We start from the raw sequence: 17986 nt of genomic DNA on the forward strand, positions 1-17986 counted from the left end.
TAAGCCAGTCACTGAGGACTGTTAAGGTCATCTTTACAGTTACCACTTACTGAGTGTTGAACTTCAGTCATCACAACAAAAGTAGCAGACATAATTGCATATGAGTATGCAACAGTCATAACTCACAGACCTACCTGTAGCAAAGACAGACTACTCATCAATGATATTTCAAGTTGGTCTTTGGCTTGGTAAATTAACTCAATTATATTCATAATTCAAAGGTATATATTCATAACTAGTCAAAACAGAAAAATGACTCATATTTGTTTTTTGACATGATTTGGTTTCTCCTTTATTTGGCTATTCCTTTAGGCTAGCGCCTCCTGTTGCTGATTTGCATCGTTGTTTTTCATCTCTTCCTCATGGAATATTTTGCTGAGAATGTTCTGTAATGCTGGCTTTCTTTTTGTAAATTCCTTTAGCTTTTGTTTATCATGGAAGGATCTTATTTCATCGACAGAGAGCATTCTACTTCTATTTCTAAATGTTACCTTATATAAAAGTGCATGAAATTACATGGAGAATGATCCTAATGAATAAAGTATATTAATGACTGACTCTCTGTTACAATTTATAAACATTCAGAAGTAGTAGTCCTCTTGCTTTATCAGATTTTACTAGAATAAATTATATAATTATCTCATTCTTTTAAATTGTTTCTTTTGCAAAATTCATTATATAATAATATATTGTAATGAAAATAGCTTGCCATTTTGCTCAGTGTGTCCTGCACAATTTGAATCAAAGTTAGAAAACAGGAAATCCTTCAGAGGACAACATAAGCTTAGAAATATGGAGACAGAGTATCAGATATCTTTAATTCATTGTATGACTTTTTTAATCCTTAGTAAACTCAGTGGTAAAATATGGACCCACAACACATTTATAGCATCTTATGAAGGTGTGGGGACTGAAACTACCTGATAATTAATGCAAAGAGGTGGTTTAAGGGTAACACCCATACAGACTACACTGAGGCTTTGTGTACTCCACCACCTTAACCTTTGTTGCATGTACCAATAAGGTTCACGAGAAGGCAAATTCTTGGATTTAATATGGTTTGTATCTGAAATGTCCTCTAAAAGATCATATGTCAAAGGCTTGGTCTCCAAGGCAGGAGTATTCAGAGGTGGGGCCTTTGGAAGATGACTGTATTGTGAGGGCTCTGACCATATCAATGGATTAAACATTTACAGGTTCATAACCTAATGGACTACTGGTAGGTGGTAGAAATTTAGGAGGTGGGTCCTGGTTGGATAAAATAGGCTCTTTGGGGTATGTCCTTGAAGGTTATATTTTGTCCCTTGTCCCCTTCCTCTCTCTTTGCTTCTGGGTCACTATGAGGTGGGTAACTTTGTAATATGCTCCCCACCATAATATTCTGCCTCACCATAGGCCCAGAAACAATGGAGTCAAGTGACTGTGGACTGACATTTCTGAAACTGTGAACCAAAGTAAATCTTTCCTCCATTAAGTTCTTTCCTTCAAAAAAGTGACTACAGACTGACATTTCTGAAACTGTGAGCTAAAATAAATCTTTCCTCCGTTAAAATTTTTTGTCGTTTTGTTATAGCAACAAAAAGCTGACTGACACACATGGTTATGGTGGTAGTATTTGTGTTTTATGTTTGATTATAAAATAGGACAACCATGTTTGGTTGGAAAAATTCAATTCATTTTATTATCCTCAAATCATCCACAAAAGAAAACTTCCACAGATTTCAGCATCCTATGATTTCCCATATAGAGGACAAAGGAGGTAGAGCAGAGATCACAGAAAACATGAGTTTGACCTGCTATGTATGAGATTAAATTCTTCTCATTGTCAATATAAAATAAAATTTAGGAGGAACAAGATTTTCAGAGTAGCAGATTCTCTGGGTTATGTGATTATCTCCCTCCAAAGACCAGAAAGTCCTTTTGATGACATCTATTAAAATAAACCAAAAAGGGTGTTGTCATCATTTAAAGAGAAGGAAATGATGATTTGGTGAAGTGCTGCATCATACATCTAACAGATACAAAAACAAAAGAAAAATTACTTATGTAAGTAGAAATGCAAACTGAACTACAGCATCACTTCTCAGGAAGGATTAGAGACATGTTTTGTTCTGTTATTATCTGGTTTGCTACATTTCCTATGATCAAAATTGACTTAGCTAATAGTGATCAACCTTAAGACTCAACTCGTTTCTAAATTATGGCCTTTTCAGGGGAGATTTTGTGTAATTGCAAGAATTGATATGCAATGTTTTGTTAAAAGCAGTGCTTAAGAAAACCTAATTTATAATTTGTCATATAATTTAGGACAATATTTGAAAACATTCTTTCCTGGAATTGAGATGAATTTGGAAAAAATGTATATTCTGGGTATCAACTTGATATGCCGAATGTCCATCTGAATTGTGTATATAATCTATTTACTGAAAATGGTACTGCTAGACACTTCGAAGTGTTAATACTTCTGACTCTAAGAAATTTTAGGTAACTTTGGTGATATATGATTTTCTAAATCAATGAAATTCTATGCAGGTTTTTTCTTTTTTTACTTGCACATTTGTGAAAGAAATGTTCATTGTCATTTAAAACTTTTAGAAACTAAATGAAGTATTGTTTAGTAAAGCCCCTTTGCTGATGTCTGTTAAAATGTTAATGTTTGTGTTAAATGTTTATGTTAGGGGAAGGCATAAGTGAAATAGTGGGCAAAAGGACTGGAAGTTAAAATTTACAGTTTTAGAAAAATTCATGAGTACAAGGATAGAATGATATAATGATCAATTATAGATCATTTTTCCTTAGTATTTGTTTCTTTGATTTTTTAGGTGTCCTGATTTTCTATGATAGGCAAAGTAACAAAAATTACATCTGGAACATTTCCAATTTTTCTGCTAACTCTAAAAAAATAATTGTATCAACTAAAAGGCTTTTATAAAAATACTTTGAAAATTGTCAGATGTGAAATATAATTTTCTTGGTGGTATTACTGATATCTGTTAAATTTTCATAATAGGAATTTCTATTTATAAACATAAAGTGATCTTCAATATGACCAATATAATTATCCTACATTTCATTATTCAGTAATATGAAGTAAGACTTGACTTACAGGTGATGTAGACCTTGTTTTTGTTTTTATTCTGATGCTTCTTTTTTAACAATGATTCCTTTATAGACTTTGATCATGAAGTCTCTTAAAATGTCCTCTTGGTTTTTAATAACTTTTAGGAAAATCCATAAGATGTTTAGTAGCTGCAGACTTTCTGCACAGGAAGTACACAATAAAGCATCCCTAAGTGCCTATTGTCTGCAGATCACTGTATTATATTCCCTTTGCCTCTGCAAGCTCAGTTCCTCCTCCTTTGCTGGTGTGTCCTCCATTTTTTTTTTTAATCATTTGGTTACACAGAGCAGCCTTGTGTCATTCTTTGCATGCACCATCCCTGTTTTTTCTCTCTTCCTGCATAATGGCCCAGCTTTTCTGAGTATAGCTGTTGTCCCAAGTGTGATCCTTTACTAAAATGGGAATTGAATGAAAGTGAGCACAAATTATCTGGAAGCAAACTAAAACCAGTCACTTGAAAAGGACCCAGAAAGGAATAAGTAATGAACCACAGTGGCCTCCATGAATTGCTGTAAAGGGAATTCTTGGATCCCCCACCCCACCTTTCTCTCTCTCTCTCAAACACACACACACACACACACACACACACACACACACACACACACACATACACCAAGAAAAGCCTAGAGGGAGAATCTCAGTAGGAAGTCTGCTTCCTAGTCGGGTACGGACAGAGGATTGAAGTCAGTAGCCCTACAGGTACGAAGAGAAATGCACTTTATGACTAACAGTTAAGCATTCAAACATGCAGTTTTGGAACACAGGGTACTTTGAGGAGTTGACATCTCTTCATAATTCATGTTCATTGTTCCTCTAAGTAAAATATGTGTCTCTCTTTAGTTATTCTGTTAGGAATTGTACTTTAAAGGCAAGAGGACATTTTTGATAATGCACATCTTAAGACTTTTCATTAAAGTACCAAATTTAAATTCTACCTTTTTGTGCACTCTGACATTTTTGTCTGGCATTTTCATTAATTTTGCGACATACATAAATGTAGCTGAAATGTTAACTGATCAATACTTTGTCTCTCTCATGTAGCACTAGCGCTCCATTCCCCAAGGACCACACAGCAGAACAGAAATTAAATGTGTAAAATATCAAATGTTAATGTTAAACACAGCGGCACTTACTGTATAACGACAGAAAAGGCTAAAACAATTCCAAATGGACAGATGGTACCACAAATTATCTACAATCACATTTAAAGATTAAAGTTTGTCCTGTAAAATAATTCTTTGACACACACTGAAGTGTGTCCTTTTACTGATAGCTCAGTTGTCCAATTATTTTTGTGCTCATTACAGTGAGAAATGACAGTACCGAAAAGAGAGAATGTACACTCTTTTTCTTTTTTCTTTCTTTTTTTTTTTTCCTCCCATTTTGCACCCTCTGACATCCACAAGAACACAAATGTCTGGTCAAGAGCCTGATGAAAATTAGACCCAATTTATGAGACATTTCCACGTCTACGATAGTTGATTCCCAGAGACAAGCAGAGCCGACACGCACACGCCTGTGTTCGCTCTTAGGTAGACAGTATTCATAGCAACATTTAAAACCTAATGCGTAGTGCTCAAAGCAAGGCCATTCCCAGAAATATATTTGCTTATCTTTTCCCTTCCCTTCCAGACTGATTTCAGTTTCTATTGTCATCAGCTGGCTTTGAATCCTCCCCACAGAGTACAGGTAGTGCTGGGGAGGTTGTAGCTGCCCTGAGTCTACCTTTCTTGAGCTTTCCACGTTCATTGAGACTGGGACACAAAAATAATTGTTTTTCTATTTTGACTTATTTTTGAGGAGTAAATTAGAAAGAAAAAATAAAATAGAATTTAAAAAAAAGACACTCTTTATAAAGTTTGATCTGGGCCTAAAACCAAGTTGTATAATGGTACGAATGCATGTGCTCCACGAGGCAGCTGCATTTATGAAAAACTGGGCCAAGTGGAACCAATATTATAATAATAGACCCATGATCCATCAACAGGGCATGACGGGAACAATATGTTTGTAACAATGGGGTGCTGCTCATACTCTTCTCCTAATGGAAAGCAATTCTTTTCAATAAACTGGCCTAAAAAGGCTCCAGTTAGGTGGTGAGATCTTTAAAACATTTCATTTTTAAATACATCATTTAACATCTATAAGATGAATAAAAAACTTATAACAGTTTTGAATTTTTATGATATTAAAATTGTAAGGTATATATTTTAGAGGCTTTTTTAGAGAAGAAATAATATCTACTATAAGGCTTTGGGCAAGATAATTAACTTTCCTTTGTATACTGGGAAAATAATAGTATCTAAGTACCTAATGATATCATAAGTTTTTTGGTAATATTAAATTCATTAATGCATGAAGGCATTTTCATGTGTTAATATGTGAAAAGTGGTTCCTTGGCACATAGTAAGTACTTAATAAATATTAGTTATTGTTATATAAGAATCTTTTAATATCAGAATTCAATCTGGGGTTAGATATTAATAAAGGATTATGGAATAGTTTAGAATTCAAATGGAAACTATAGGAAAAATTACTACCACAGTATTAAGCTGCATCTATCATGATTTAATAACTAGCTTTATTTGATCAAACACTTATCTGTCCGGCAAGTGAATTTCTCCACATAATAAAAATATTCATATTGACTGATTGGTTCATTAATTGGTCAATTGATTTAGTAAACCATTTATGTTGGGAGCTTAGTAACTGCTAGATATTTTGCAGATGATACTGGAGTACCAGGATGAAAGAGACAGGGTTCCCATTCTCATGGAGCTCCCTGTTGAAGTCTAAAGAAATAAAGCTTGGTTTTGTTATTCATTGTTGTTTAAATCACATTCAATAATAGAATGTGATTTAGCACTTCTTTTTTCTGATAAAACTATTAATGTTTCTTCTCAAAATACTCTTAATGTGTGTTCACATTGATGTTGATAGTCTTTTTTTTTTTAACCCTCAGTGTCTGCGGGCTCTTTTCCTACCATTATTGTGCCTGCTCTGCTTTTTGTGCATTCAGCTGGTGTTTCATAGGACTGTCTGTTACAAATCGACCACCAGCTAAGAAAGATATTTTTACATTTCTTCCCCAGTGAAGTTTGCCCCCTTTCAATGAAATCCTAGTATGTACATGTACTTAAATCTCTCAGAATTCCAGTGTCTGCATTTTTTTTTTAGAATCATAAAAAAAAGTGAAAAAGGGTGCCATCTTGAATTCATTTTACACGAGTGTCCTCTAGAAGCCGCAAGCTTATGAAGACTTGCACAACACAGTGCAATGCTAAAGAGTTCTAAATGAGTGTTCCTGAACAAGTGATATAATAATACACACTTCTCTGTGTTCAAATTTCACAAACAGCTGTGGAGAATGACCTTGGAAGGAGTTAATCAAAAATGGCAGCATGACCTTTTCAGTAGAATTTTATTGCTGTTATAAGGCCTCATAGAACCTGGAAGTAATGATATAAAATATACATAGAAACTCAGTATCATTTTTTCTCATTAACATCAAAGTGCCTCAATGCTAGTGAAAAATCAGAATAAAGTTTGTTCGACAATAACCTGATATATTTATTATGCAAGAGGACTACTAAAAGAGTATTGAGAGAGGGAGTTTTTTTTTTTTTTTTTCCTCTAAAACTTAATGATGATGACAGTCACTTTCTTTAAGGAGACAACAACATGTCTATGGGAAGCAGGCTGCCTAACTTTCTGGTAACTTACAACACAAAGGGACATACACACTCTTTGTTCATGTGCTCAGACATTAATGAAAGTCCCATACAAGGCCTGAGAGGAGGACAGAGCTCAAAGTACTAAACAGATGTGCATACATTCATTTGAATGGTAATACTAAAATGTTGATTTGTTACTATAATTAAGGCTCTTCTTGTAAGACCTCATAATAAAGTCGTATTTTGTAAAACTGGCAACTATAAGGAAACATAAGGTACTTATATTCTAACAAACATGAAAATAAAATAAAGGATTTCAAAAGACAGACTCCACTTAAACTTCAAACTGAAATACTGAATAAGCAAAAATAATGTGAGAACAGAAAACCCCAGCTAAAACACAGAGGAAATTATCTTTTTGGATTTTCTGGCTTTGCCATTTGGTCTCATCAGCACTTTTTAAATAATCAAAAAGGCTACATGATGAACATTGTTAGAGGACTATCTGGATCGATCAAATTCTCACTTGTGACTTTTTAAAAACTGGAAATCTTCAGAAGTAATAAAATACTCTTAACTAGGTCACATCTACTTCCAATTGATTCACATTTAAAGCATTTCATACTACCATTCTACTGCCAATGAGATTCATATTTGGGGGAAACAAACTGTAGAATGAATAAAATCAAATTGGGGATGGTCAAGATTATTACTATTATTATTTTCACACTGAGGACTTTTCTTGGCTCTCCTATTGGGATTTGGAATTATGCAACATGCAAAATTTTACTTTTTTAACTGTCACAGAGAAAATTATACATTGGCTGAGACGTCTTGCGTTCCGGAAATCTGGGGTGGGGGGTGTATTCTTGGACTCAGACCTTGAACAATCCATCAGGTTCCTGCCCACGGCAAATCTGTCCAGTCAAGTCTTAAAATAGGAGTTTTAAAATGGCCACATCAACATAACTGTTACTATAGCCACAGAAACATGCAGCTATGATTACTGAATTTAATGAATAACAATATAAGTAATACAGAATGCTCATACCACAAAAGCAGCGAGACTCCTTGGGGGTGAATCCCAGTCAAAGCAACTATTAACGTAGTATGCAGCATTCACCAGCACCATGACACAGCGTTTCGTTCTGATAAAGTTTCTTAGTAGCAGCTGGAAGGAAAAGGAAAAAATTATTAGAATTTACAAGATGAAAAACAATCAAATATACTGCAAAATTCTTCAAGTTTATTGTGATTTAAAAAGGATTCAGAAAGTTAAAAAAGCCATAAGAACATACCAAGCAATTTGGCTCACAAGTTAAAGAGAAAGAAGTATTTCTGGAGAAAACGGAAAGAATTGACCTATAAGAGCAACTTCTTAGTTAAATGTATTTAAAAAAAAAAAAAACCAATGTTATCATGTAGGTTGGACTTTTTTTTTTTTATAAGAAAATATTTTCTAACAGATTAAAAAATTGGTATTTACTGAATAACTAGTAAATCTTATTGTGGTTTTAAGATTCATTAAATGTCTTAAATTCAACATATTTCAAAGTGAACTGAATACTTTGGAATGTTTTTATTTAGAGTCTTAGAGAAAAACTTATCAATTGTTGATTATTATAGAAAACAAAATATTTTTAACTTTTTAAAGGTCTCCTCCTTTTTTACTAATGTTAGCTACTAATGAATCTCTCTCCCACATTAAATGTAACCTATATTTTTTCATTTCTTATTTTTCATAATTTTGGAGTTCAGAAAAATATTTATAGTAATTAAGTGGGTCACAAAATCTTTCATTTGAAAGGTATATGAGAATTGATATAATTTAAATTTAAAACTATAGCATGATTTCAAAGGTGAAAAAATAACTCACATACTATATAATGGTTTGAACAATTACATACAGGTATCTTAATAGTTAGAATAAATCATATATCTGCAGGTTAATATTTTGCTACTCCAAATATACTTCAGTACTGATCTGGTGTTTTAAAGAAGCAGTTATGTAAAGTTCACTGAGGCTGTACAGCAAAAAGTATATATGTGTAAATCCAGATTCAAGTATGTGCATAAGGGTTTTAACAAGTTGCTAAAACTAAAATTCTATTCAGGCAAAATGAAGAGTCTCCCTATTTGTTTCACATTCTTTTAAGAATCTCTTTTATTATTTTTATCTATGTGGAGAAATGTAATCTGTATTTCTATTTAGACAGATATTGCATTTGTAGGACATACACTGTATTTAAACATCCAAAGAGCTAATTGTTTTGGATAAATTTCTTAGATTAAAAATAAAGTGTTTTTAGGTTTCTAATGGAATGGAAAATTATCAAATATTTCAAGGTGCTAATAAGTTCAATAAACTTTAGAGCCATGTAAATAACAGTTATTTTAGCTGTTATTGAGTATAAACATTTTGTAAAAGGGGTAGTTGAGCACTTTTTTAAAACTTTATATCAAACCAAATTTTAAATTATAATTTATAGGTATTAAGCTTAATTTAAAAGTCTTTCATGATAGAAAAATCGGATTTCCTGATTTTCTATTTTTTAACTAAAAATGGCAATGAATGTTCACTTCTAAAAGATCATAGTTAAAATCTAATTAACAGGAAGGTTCCTCTTAAAAGATGGAGCCCCCTCACTGGATTAGAGGGAAGAGCTTTATTTGGCTCACTTTACACACACCTGCATCATACCTGTGGGTGGTCTGCACACTTATTTGAGCCTCGGCTTTTGGCATTCTCATTGTCACACTCCATGGCAATCAAATTGTATTTTATGTTTGAAAAGATCGTTCTTTTGCTAAAGCATGACTACATATCCATTATATGCAGCACCTACAGTATCCCTTGTCCTTTCTGACCATCCCCATCCAATGTATTAGTTTGGTATTGTCCTTGTTTGATTTTTAAAGAAAGGAAGGAATAGAGAAAAAGAAAGAAAAGAAAAAGCCATTTTCAATAAGTAGATGATCAAAAATTCCATCATTTTCCCCCCTCCATACCTCCAAAATTTATTTGAATTTACTTAAATGTTTTACAGATATAACCAGGTCTTCCCAGAGGGATTAATCTTTCCTTGCTTTTTACCTGTTTAGAGAGTCTGTTTTCCTCTTCAATGTACTTCTGTTCTTTGGGTATTAATGTTCGTAAGCTGGCTTTCACCTATACATCAACATATGTGTCTGTTATGGATTAATATATTACAAATGTTTACAATTTTTTCACGCAGTTCAATTTTCAATAATTTTTTAAGTTTCAAAGTCCTGGCGACTGTGCTCATAAAATATAAATGCATATACAGTTGCACATGCATGCACTTCCTTTTCTTAGGCAGGCAGGCAGCGGCCAGAGCACAACCGCAGCAGCAGTCGCCAACTATAACAGAAAGTGTGGGTGTGCCAGGCAGTGGCAGAAGCGTATTCTCCAGGATACATCAAGGTTTAGAGAAAATGAGGAATGACAGAAATTCTCTACAAATCAGGAACAAAAGCTTTCATGAAACTGAACTCTTTAGCAGTACAAAAAAGCCAAAGTTAAGACTTACAGCATTAAAAATCACATCTATTTCAAGATAGATGACCCCCTTTGTTGGCCCTGTCAGCTGCTTGTTTTTCAAGACGTAGGCTTTCTGTTCACCATTTTGAATCTGCGGGAAAAGGACATGACAGCCGTCTGTCTCGCGGTCTCCACTGAATACACTCCCTCAGTGACCTTTGACCCCCAGCTGCTGAAACTGACAGAGAACCCAAAACAACTGTGGCAATCCTGACAAGTACCTGTTCATTACCAGGATCAAGTCTGTCAGGAAAAATTAACTATCATGGGATTCAACATGGCCGTGAATTGAGTATGTTAAAATTTTTAGTGTTCTTATTACAGACCTTGGTTGAGAAATGACAGACATAGAGCTGAGGTTTTTTTTTTTTTTTTTTTTTTTCCCTTTCCTTGAGCAAAAGCAACACAGAACAGTGTGTCAGGTGAATAAAACTTACAGACAGCAATGGTATAGCAACTTTGCCCAGAAAGTCAGCACTGCGATCCCGATCTTCATCATAAACTGTCACTTCAAGAACTGAATGAATATCTTTAATGTTGCTGCGAATATGTAAGAAAAAAAAAGATTTCATTAGTGGGAAACAAGAACTAAAATGGTTTTGAATATTCAGATGGCTCCAGCTGATTTTATGTGTGTATTTTTATGTGTGTTATTTGCATATACACATACAGGGTAGCTTGGTATCTGACAGAATTTCCCATAGTGCACCCTAGTTGACTACAGTGATGGTTCTATTATCTAAAACTTGGAAGACCATTGTAATTTCATGTTATAATTTTTAAAAATGAAATATTTCCCATCTGCATGAGCAAAGAATAAATTATTGAAAAAAAATCAATAAGTGACCCTGCTATTTTTTAGATTTTTCTTTCTTCTCATTTTAACAATAAATCATATTTTCCCCTAACCCCCACATATAACACCGTAAGGTTTGATATCAGCGAGAGTCACCATTTATTTTTTATAACTATTATTTTTTTATAATAACAGAACATCTCTTTTTGTTTACAGCTCTCGCCAAAATATTCCGTTAGGTTCTTAGTGAAAAAAAAAAAAAAAAACGAACAAACACAGAAAGCAGAATGGAGAAAATGTAACATTATAGCAGTTGTACCACCCTGGAATTTAGAAATTAAGTGATGTTCCATTATGTTCCAAAGACAACATATGTTAACAAATAAATCTGTGAGTTCTTCATATTTTTGTTTCTGAAAAAATAAGTGCAACTAGTAGATAGCATTTATTCTTTGACCAAAGAGTTTACCAAGAAAACATGAATTAAGAGAAAACAAAACAAAAAAAAATGAATACATTCATTACTGAAAAACTGCAACCACATGTGAGAAGAGACTTGATCAGGGTACAATCAATTAATGGCTTTGATAATAATCAAACCTATTCATTTAATTATGCATTCCAGAGAAAAACACTCTCCACAACCTTCTTAGGAGTGAAAGTCTCCTGACTAGGCTTTCATCTATTATAAAAATGTGGAATTCCTTAAAAATAAATTGGTCAGATAATTAAAGCTGATTAGTTACTGGCTCTTAAGGAGAAGCATTATAAGGAATTAATGAAGAATTTAGCACTTTTTCATGTACAAAATAAAACTGTTAGAAAACTTTATGTAGTACTTCTGTTTGGAGAGTTTTCTTTTTGTTTAAAGTTCATTTCTAAAGCCCAATTGAAAAAAAAAAACTTAGGAACTACTATAGTGTAACATCGGCAGCTTTTACAGTGCACGACTGAAAAGATTTCCAAACTTTTTAAAACAAGAGGAAAATTAACTCAAAGGGTGTTTTGGTATCTAGGACAATACTTAATATTCTTATTGTGCTAAAATGAAACAAACCAAAACTAAAGCATCTGCCGAATTCGTGACCAGATTGTTTGCTGATTTAAGCAATGGAACAAATAGAGCTTTGTCCTCCTTGGTGTCAATGTGATTGGGAAGAATTTCAATAGAAAGTATAAAAGGAAGAAGCAGTATAGTGATTCAGTTGATGGGAGTAAAACCCTTTAGTGAAGTCATATAAAAAACACAGTCATATAAAGAACTCAGTTTAAAAGATGTCTGTGAAAACCAAACCAAACAAAAAATGGCATACTCCTTTCCCCAGGTCTCATTCTCAGGAAGGTAGTTATGAAATTCTCAGTTGTTAGCAAAAGCAGGTCAAATATATTGAGTTGTTAATCAGCAAATAATAGACGCACACACACATACACGCATAGAGAGAGAGAGAAATACATTTCATATAGTTCTGAAATGAGCTCAAGGTAATGGCTACTTACAATGTGAAGACTTTGTTCCACTCAGGATTGAGATTTTTGTAGACAGTATGTGTTAGCAGCCTATCATTGTTCACTTCCACTACACAAAATGGGTCACTTTTACCTACAAGAGATTTGGGGTGAACATTTTAAGTATAAATAATATCCATCATTCACAATGTCATGATCAAGATCATGTTTCTTCTCCAAAAGTTTCATAGTAAACAAAAAGTCAAGTAAAAATTTAAAAATAAAACAACCCATCAAAATAAAGTTAGATGTACTAGATGATGTTAGCAATCATAATGATTCATAGCAATTTAGAACCTGGAAAAGTGAAAGAGACCAAATTATATAGCTGAAATTTCAATTTGCATTTGTTTTACAAAAATAATACTATAATGAGAGAGAATGTGATGCATGTCCATCCCTAAATCAGTTTTTATTTAATTCTATAAAGACCATTTGAAATGTTCAGCTCCTTTAATCTTATGCATATATTTTTCAACTCATCTGATTGACTAGTAACTTGTAACAGGAATTTCTAAACAAGTTTATTTTGAGAAAACTGCTATTATTGCAGAATTACAACATTTTAATCTAAGGCTGAGTTACTTTCTCCTGAGATATCTATGGAATCATAAGAAGTAAATTAGAACCTCTGAGGCAGAAAAAATTCTGCCATTTGAAACTTAACATCAACAACCAATCTGCATGTTAAGAGCAGTATTTTTTCTGTTCGCCGAAAGTAAAGGATTCTATCTATCATCTATTTACAGCAACTTTGCTCTGCCAGTCAAATCTCCTCCGTTCTGCAATTATGTTTTGTGATGTTCTCAATATTTTTGTAATGTCATGTCCTGTATTATAAGAATCCATAAGTCAGAGGCTCTATGGGGGCAGCATTAATGATATTGGTGCAGCATGTAATTTGTTTGATACCTTATACAAATGACAATGAAATCAATATTTAGACAAAGCTGTCCAGAGGTCATATCTTTTAAACTATAATATTGATTTAGACTACATAAGAGGTTAATGTGCATATTATTAACTTTAATGATAAAGAATAATTGTTTTAAATGCATTGTGAATTGTACTCACAGTAGTTTACCCTTGTGCGAAAGCTTAAATATCATTGAAGATTTTCAATTAAATTTTAATGGGAAGGAATGTATTAGCTATCAGTGACAAATAAGCTATATATATAGTCCCATAAAGCAGTGTAATTTACTTTCCATAGTGTAATGCTTAAACGAACTGTACAAACTTTGACTCACCTTTAATTTATTAATTTTATATTTAAAAAGAGATTCAATATGTGTGTGTAAGTTCAGGGGCCTCATATACCCTGGGATAGTTGCATAATTTAACATTTTGGTAGTATTCTCAATTTGGAGTCTTGGGAATAATTTTCAGTAAAGAACAGGGAACTAGAAGTCTTCAAGATCTGGTGAAGATTTACTTCTGGCTTACCATCTGTATTATCTGTGCCCCACCCCACACACTTTCTTCATTCTTCTTGCCTTTATTTACCTATACCACCCTCACTTCCAGCTCCTACACACACTATGGAAAACAGTGTTCAAAAAAGAAAATTTTCTTCATTAAAACATATTGCAACCCATTTTATTTGGCACACCAACCATTTTATTTTCTTTCATAGAATTCTGATACAAGCATGAAAAGGCAGGCTCAAACAGTTTTTGAAATATATGTAAGTGTAAACTTCTAGGCAAGACCTTCCTAATTAACCATCATCCCATAGTAGTTAGTAGGCCACATACATAGGAAAAGTCATGCCATTTTGACTCTAGATTCATGTATTTAACCACCAATATTTATTGCTTACCATGTATCTGACAGTATTCTATGCATCAGAGCATTAGCAGTGTATCAAACAACTTTTTAAAATGTAAGTTTACATTGAAGGAGAAGAAAATGAATAAATTAACAATTATTTAAACAATTATTCTTTGTCATTAAAGTTAATAATATGCACATTAACCTCTTATGTAGTCTAAATCAATATTGTAATTTAAACAATATGATAACTGATAAATATTATGGAGAAAAATAATGATGAAAGGTGATGGGGAGTGCTGGTTTGAACATAAAATTTTCAAAAGGGTCACAGGAAAGATGTTTCTGAGAAAGTGACATGCGGGCAAAGAAATGAAAGAGGTGAAAGAGTGACTCTTGGGTTAGCCAGAGGAACAGATCTTGGAAAGGCCAGAGAAGTGGCTATGTCTGGTATTTCCAGGAATATCCAGGAGCCAGTGTGGTTGGAGGAATGGATGGGGTAGGAGATAGAAGACAGAGAGGTAGGAGGAGAGTGGCAGGTCTTTGAGAGGACTTGGCTTTCACTCTAAGTGAGAGAGGAAGCTGTTGGGGGGATTTGAGTTGAGGAGTGATATGATCTGATGGCTATTATTTGGAGAATAAGGTATCAACAAGGCACAGGAGGAGGTAGAGAGAAAGTCAGGAGTCTATTAAGATAATCTAGTGGCAGAAAGTGGTCAGATTCTGGATATATTTTGAAGGTAGTGTCAAAAGGATTTGCAGGTATCAATACTGAACAATCTAAAGTGCCCTGAAGATAGAAAACAATTCATTGAGCTCAACTAAACCAGTTTTTTTTCCCTATCTTTCTCCTCTCTCTCTCTCTCTCTCTCTCTCTCCCCGCCCCCCCTAGGATAAAGAGCATTCAACAAGGTGCTCAGACTGAATAATTCTAGAATCTGACAGGAAAATTTAGGTAGGAAGAGAGCAGGAATTTGTATTCATCTTTTCCTACTAAAAAGTTATCTTTTTGCAGTGTAAGTAATGGATGCCGACATAAGTGTTTACACACTGTTGCTTTTCACTCATTTAGAGAGTATCCTTCCACTAAGTGATCAAGGACAATTAAAAATTAACAGCAATTTCAACCAAAATAATAGTAAATACACAATGTTAGATTCTATAAACTTACCACTGAAAAGTATACACTTTATTTTTATTTTAAAGGAGTGGCTATACATAGTTAATGTGCTTATCTAGCTTGCTAAATTATGTTCTAAATGACTGGCTTTTCAGTTTCTAAATTTTGCAGGCCTGATTATCTGCCACTTTAAAAAAAAAAAACAATTTAGAGAAATGCCAGTGATGGACCTACCCATTAATTATCTCTTAATTATTCCTTCCTTTTATATTTTTATCTTTTTATCATTCTATTTAGGCTCTGTGATATGCTCTTCTGCTTGCTGAGTACTGAGTTGTAGGATTGACTATGGGATGCAATGTTGATGTCCCTAAAGTGTACTTATTCAGCAAAGCTCCAGGAGTGATACAGAACAGTGCCCTGAAATGTTTTTGTTCAAAATCGCGTGGTCAGAAGTTTGAGAAATGAAGGCAACATCCAAAGTTGAAGTAGATTTTGTTTCTGATAATTTTTGGCTATTTAAAGAACCTAGATGTATGAGAACATAGTACATAATATAATCTCTTATCTTTCTCTCACTCATTTTTGTTGTAATGTTACAGTACATGTATGGGTGCCAAGAGGATCTCTTAACCCCTGTCTCCCTTTGGCTATAAAGCACCCAGCCCTCTTCTAGCAATGCAAGAAACTGGAGGATTTGGTTTGGATGGAATACAGAAATTTCAGCAGTGCTGGGTGGTGGAAGCTGTGGAGTTGTTTGCTTTAACCATCATGACAGCTAGAAGAGAATCAGCCTTCCTCGAGAAAAAGGCAATTTTCAATGTTGACAATTTTCTAGAGAGAAATACCAATGCCTTTTGATGTGTTCATTACTTACTGAATGTCTGCTCTGCTTACTCTAGAACTGCAAGTATGATTAAGACATAGGCAAGCTCTCAAGACATCTACAATCTAGTAGGCATGATAGATATGTAAATACACAATTATGATGCAGGGTTGTAAGTGCTATAATAAAGGTAAATGAAGAGTGCAAAAGGAGCAATGAGAAAGAAGCATGTCATTCTGTAACTCTAGGATGGGAAAGAGAAAAGGAAGTGGAGACTGTCCCAGAGGATGTGACCCTGTGATCTATAGTGAATGTACATCTCTATCACTGGCATTTTTAGGAAAGAAGGATAACCACATAAAAAGTGGACTTTCATGTTTTATCATCAGGAAAATTTAGTTGAAATCTATTTGTGTATCTCTTTGATATGGTCCCTAAAACAAAAAAAACCCTAGATATGTGTAACATAACCACTATAAATATTTAAAACTATTTTGTTAGTACTGAGGTATTTCCATAATCTAGTTAAATGCTGGAGGCTAGTTTTTTTTCTCATAGATTTCTAGTAAGAAAAAAAAATCATCAAGGGGAATTAGCAATAGAGACTCTTAGCGTATATTATAAAGCTGACTCTATAATAGATTTTAAAGCATAAGATGGCTTTTGATGAAAAAGCATTCCTACAAGAATTAAAACAAAAATCAGAATTGACTCTAGTGGGCATCTATTCTGGCAACCTTCAAAACAGCACCACGGATTAAATAGGGTGCCCTGAGTGGTTGTCTCTCTCTCTCACTCCTGGCCCTTGCTCTTTGGAGTCACAACACTGACACATTGATAAAGAACTGTAGAAAAGTCTACATTGCCTCTACTCACTTGCTACCTGTTTTATGGCAAGTGAATGACTTCAGTTTGTTTGAACTATTGGTTTGGGCATTAGAATCACTCAAAAGATACTAAGTGATATTCTTACTCCCAGAATAGAGAGTTCATCTTGATCCATCAGTGGTGGGCTTTGTTGGGTCATTTTTCTGCTGACGAATGGTGCCATTTGCTGGATGTGATGTGCTATAAAAGTATGGGGGTGTATGGAAAGGGACCCCCGTGATCACCTCTTTGTTGCTGTGTCTCCACAAACATAGAGGTTTTCAGTGGTGTGGAAAACAATTCATACCCATGGGGGTCTTTTATTTTGGTCCTACCTTGCACAAATTAACTTATTTCATTTAATTTCTTTGGTTTCCAACAGTTTGAAGTGACTCTATTTTAATCTTTTTATAAAATTATAATCGAGGTTGCCATCTGTCCTCTCTGCAAACTGGAATTTCAATTATAACATATAACAACATTGGAGTTGAGGGAATCCCATAGGGTCCATTGGAACAAAAAGCAATGTGTGTTGAAGACATCTTCTAATCCTTCTCTTATCACTGGAGGTGGAACTTTGACCTTAGTCTTTTTCATTGACTGATCTAAACATATTTTAAACTTCTGATTGGTAGAATTACATTAACTGACATTCTTCACTAGGTCCCTACTGGGTCTGATTCTGGGACTGAGTGATAACAAAAGTAATAATAATAGGGCTTATTTTTTCTAAGTCATAAA

At 33.9% G+C, this 17986-nt stretch overlaps 1 protein-coding gene across 12 annotated transcripts in view; it reads right to left on the reverse strand.

Moving 5' to 3' along the window:
• Positions 1-17986, reverse strand: part of Mctp1 (multiple C2 and transmembrane domain containing 1) — a 553559-nt gene that overhangs the window by 137559 nt on the left and 398014 nt on the right. For 11 of the 12 annotated variants that reach the window (XM_047555772.1, XM_047555764.1, XM_047555766.1 and 8 more), the window contains 5 exons: positions 12651-12753; positions 10795-10897; positions 10347-10448; positions 9890-9964; positions 7847-7966 (listed from right to left, as the gene is read on the reverse strand). In XM_047555772.1, coding sequence (XP_047411728.1) covers positions 7847-7966; positions 9890-9964; positions 10347-10448; positions 10795-10897; positions 12651-12753 — 503 coding nt within the window. Of the gene's footprint in view, positions 1-7840; positions 7967-9889; positions 9965-10346; positions 10449-10794; positions 10898-12650; positions 12754-17986 lie in introns of those variants that run through there. The other variant, XM_047555774.1, reaches the window with a different exon arrangement.

Source organism: Sciurus carolinensis, chromosome 6 (genome assembly GCF_902686445.1).
Source record: "Sciurus carolinensis chromosome 6, mSciCar1.2, whole genome shotgun sequence".
Classification (NCBI taxonomy): domain Eukaryota; kingdom Metazoa; phylum Chordata; class Mammalia; order Rodentia; family Sciuridae; genus Sciurus; species Sciurus carolinensis.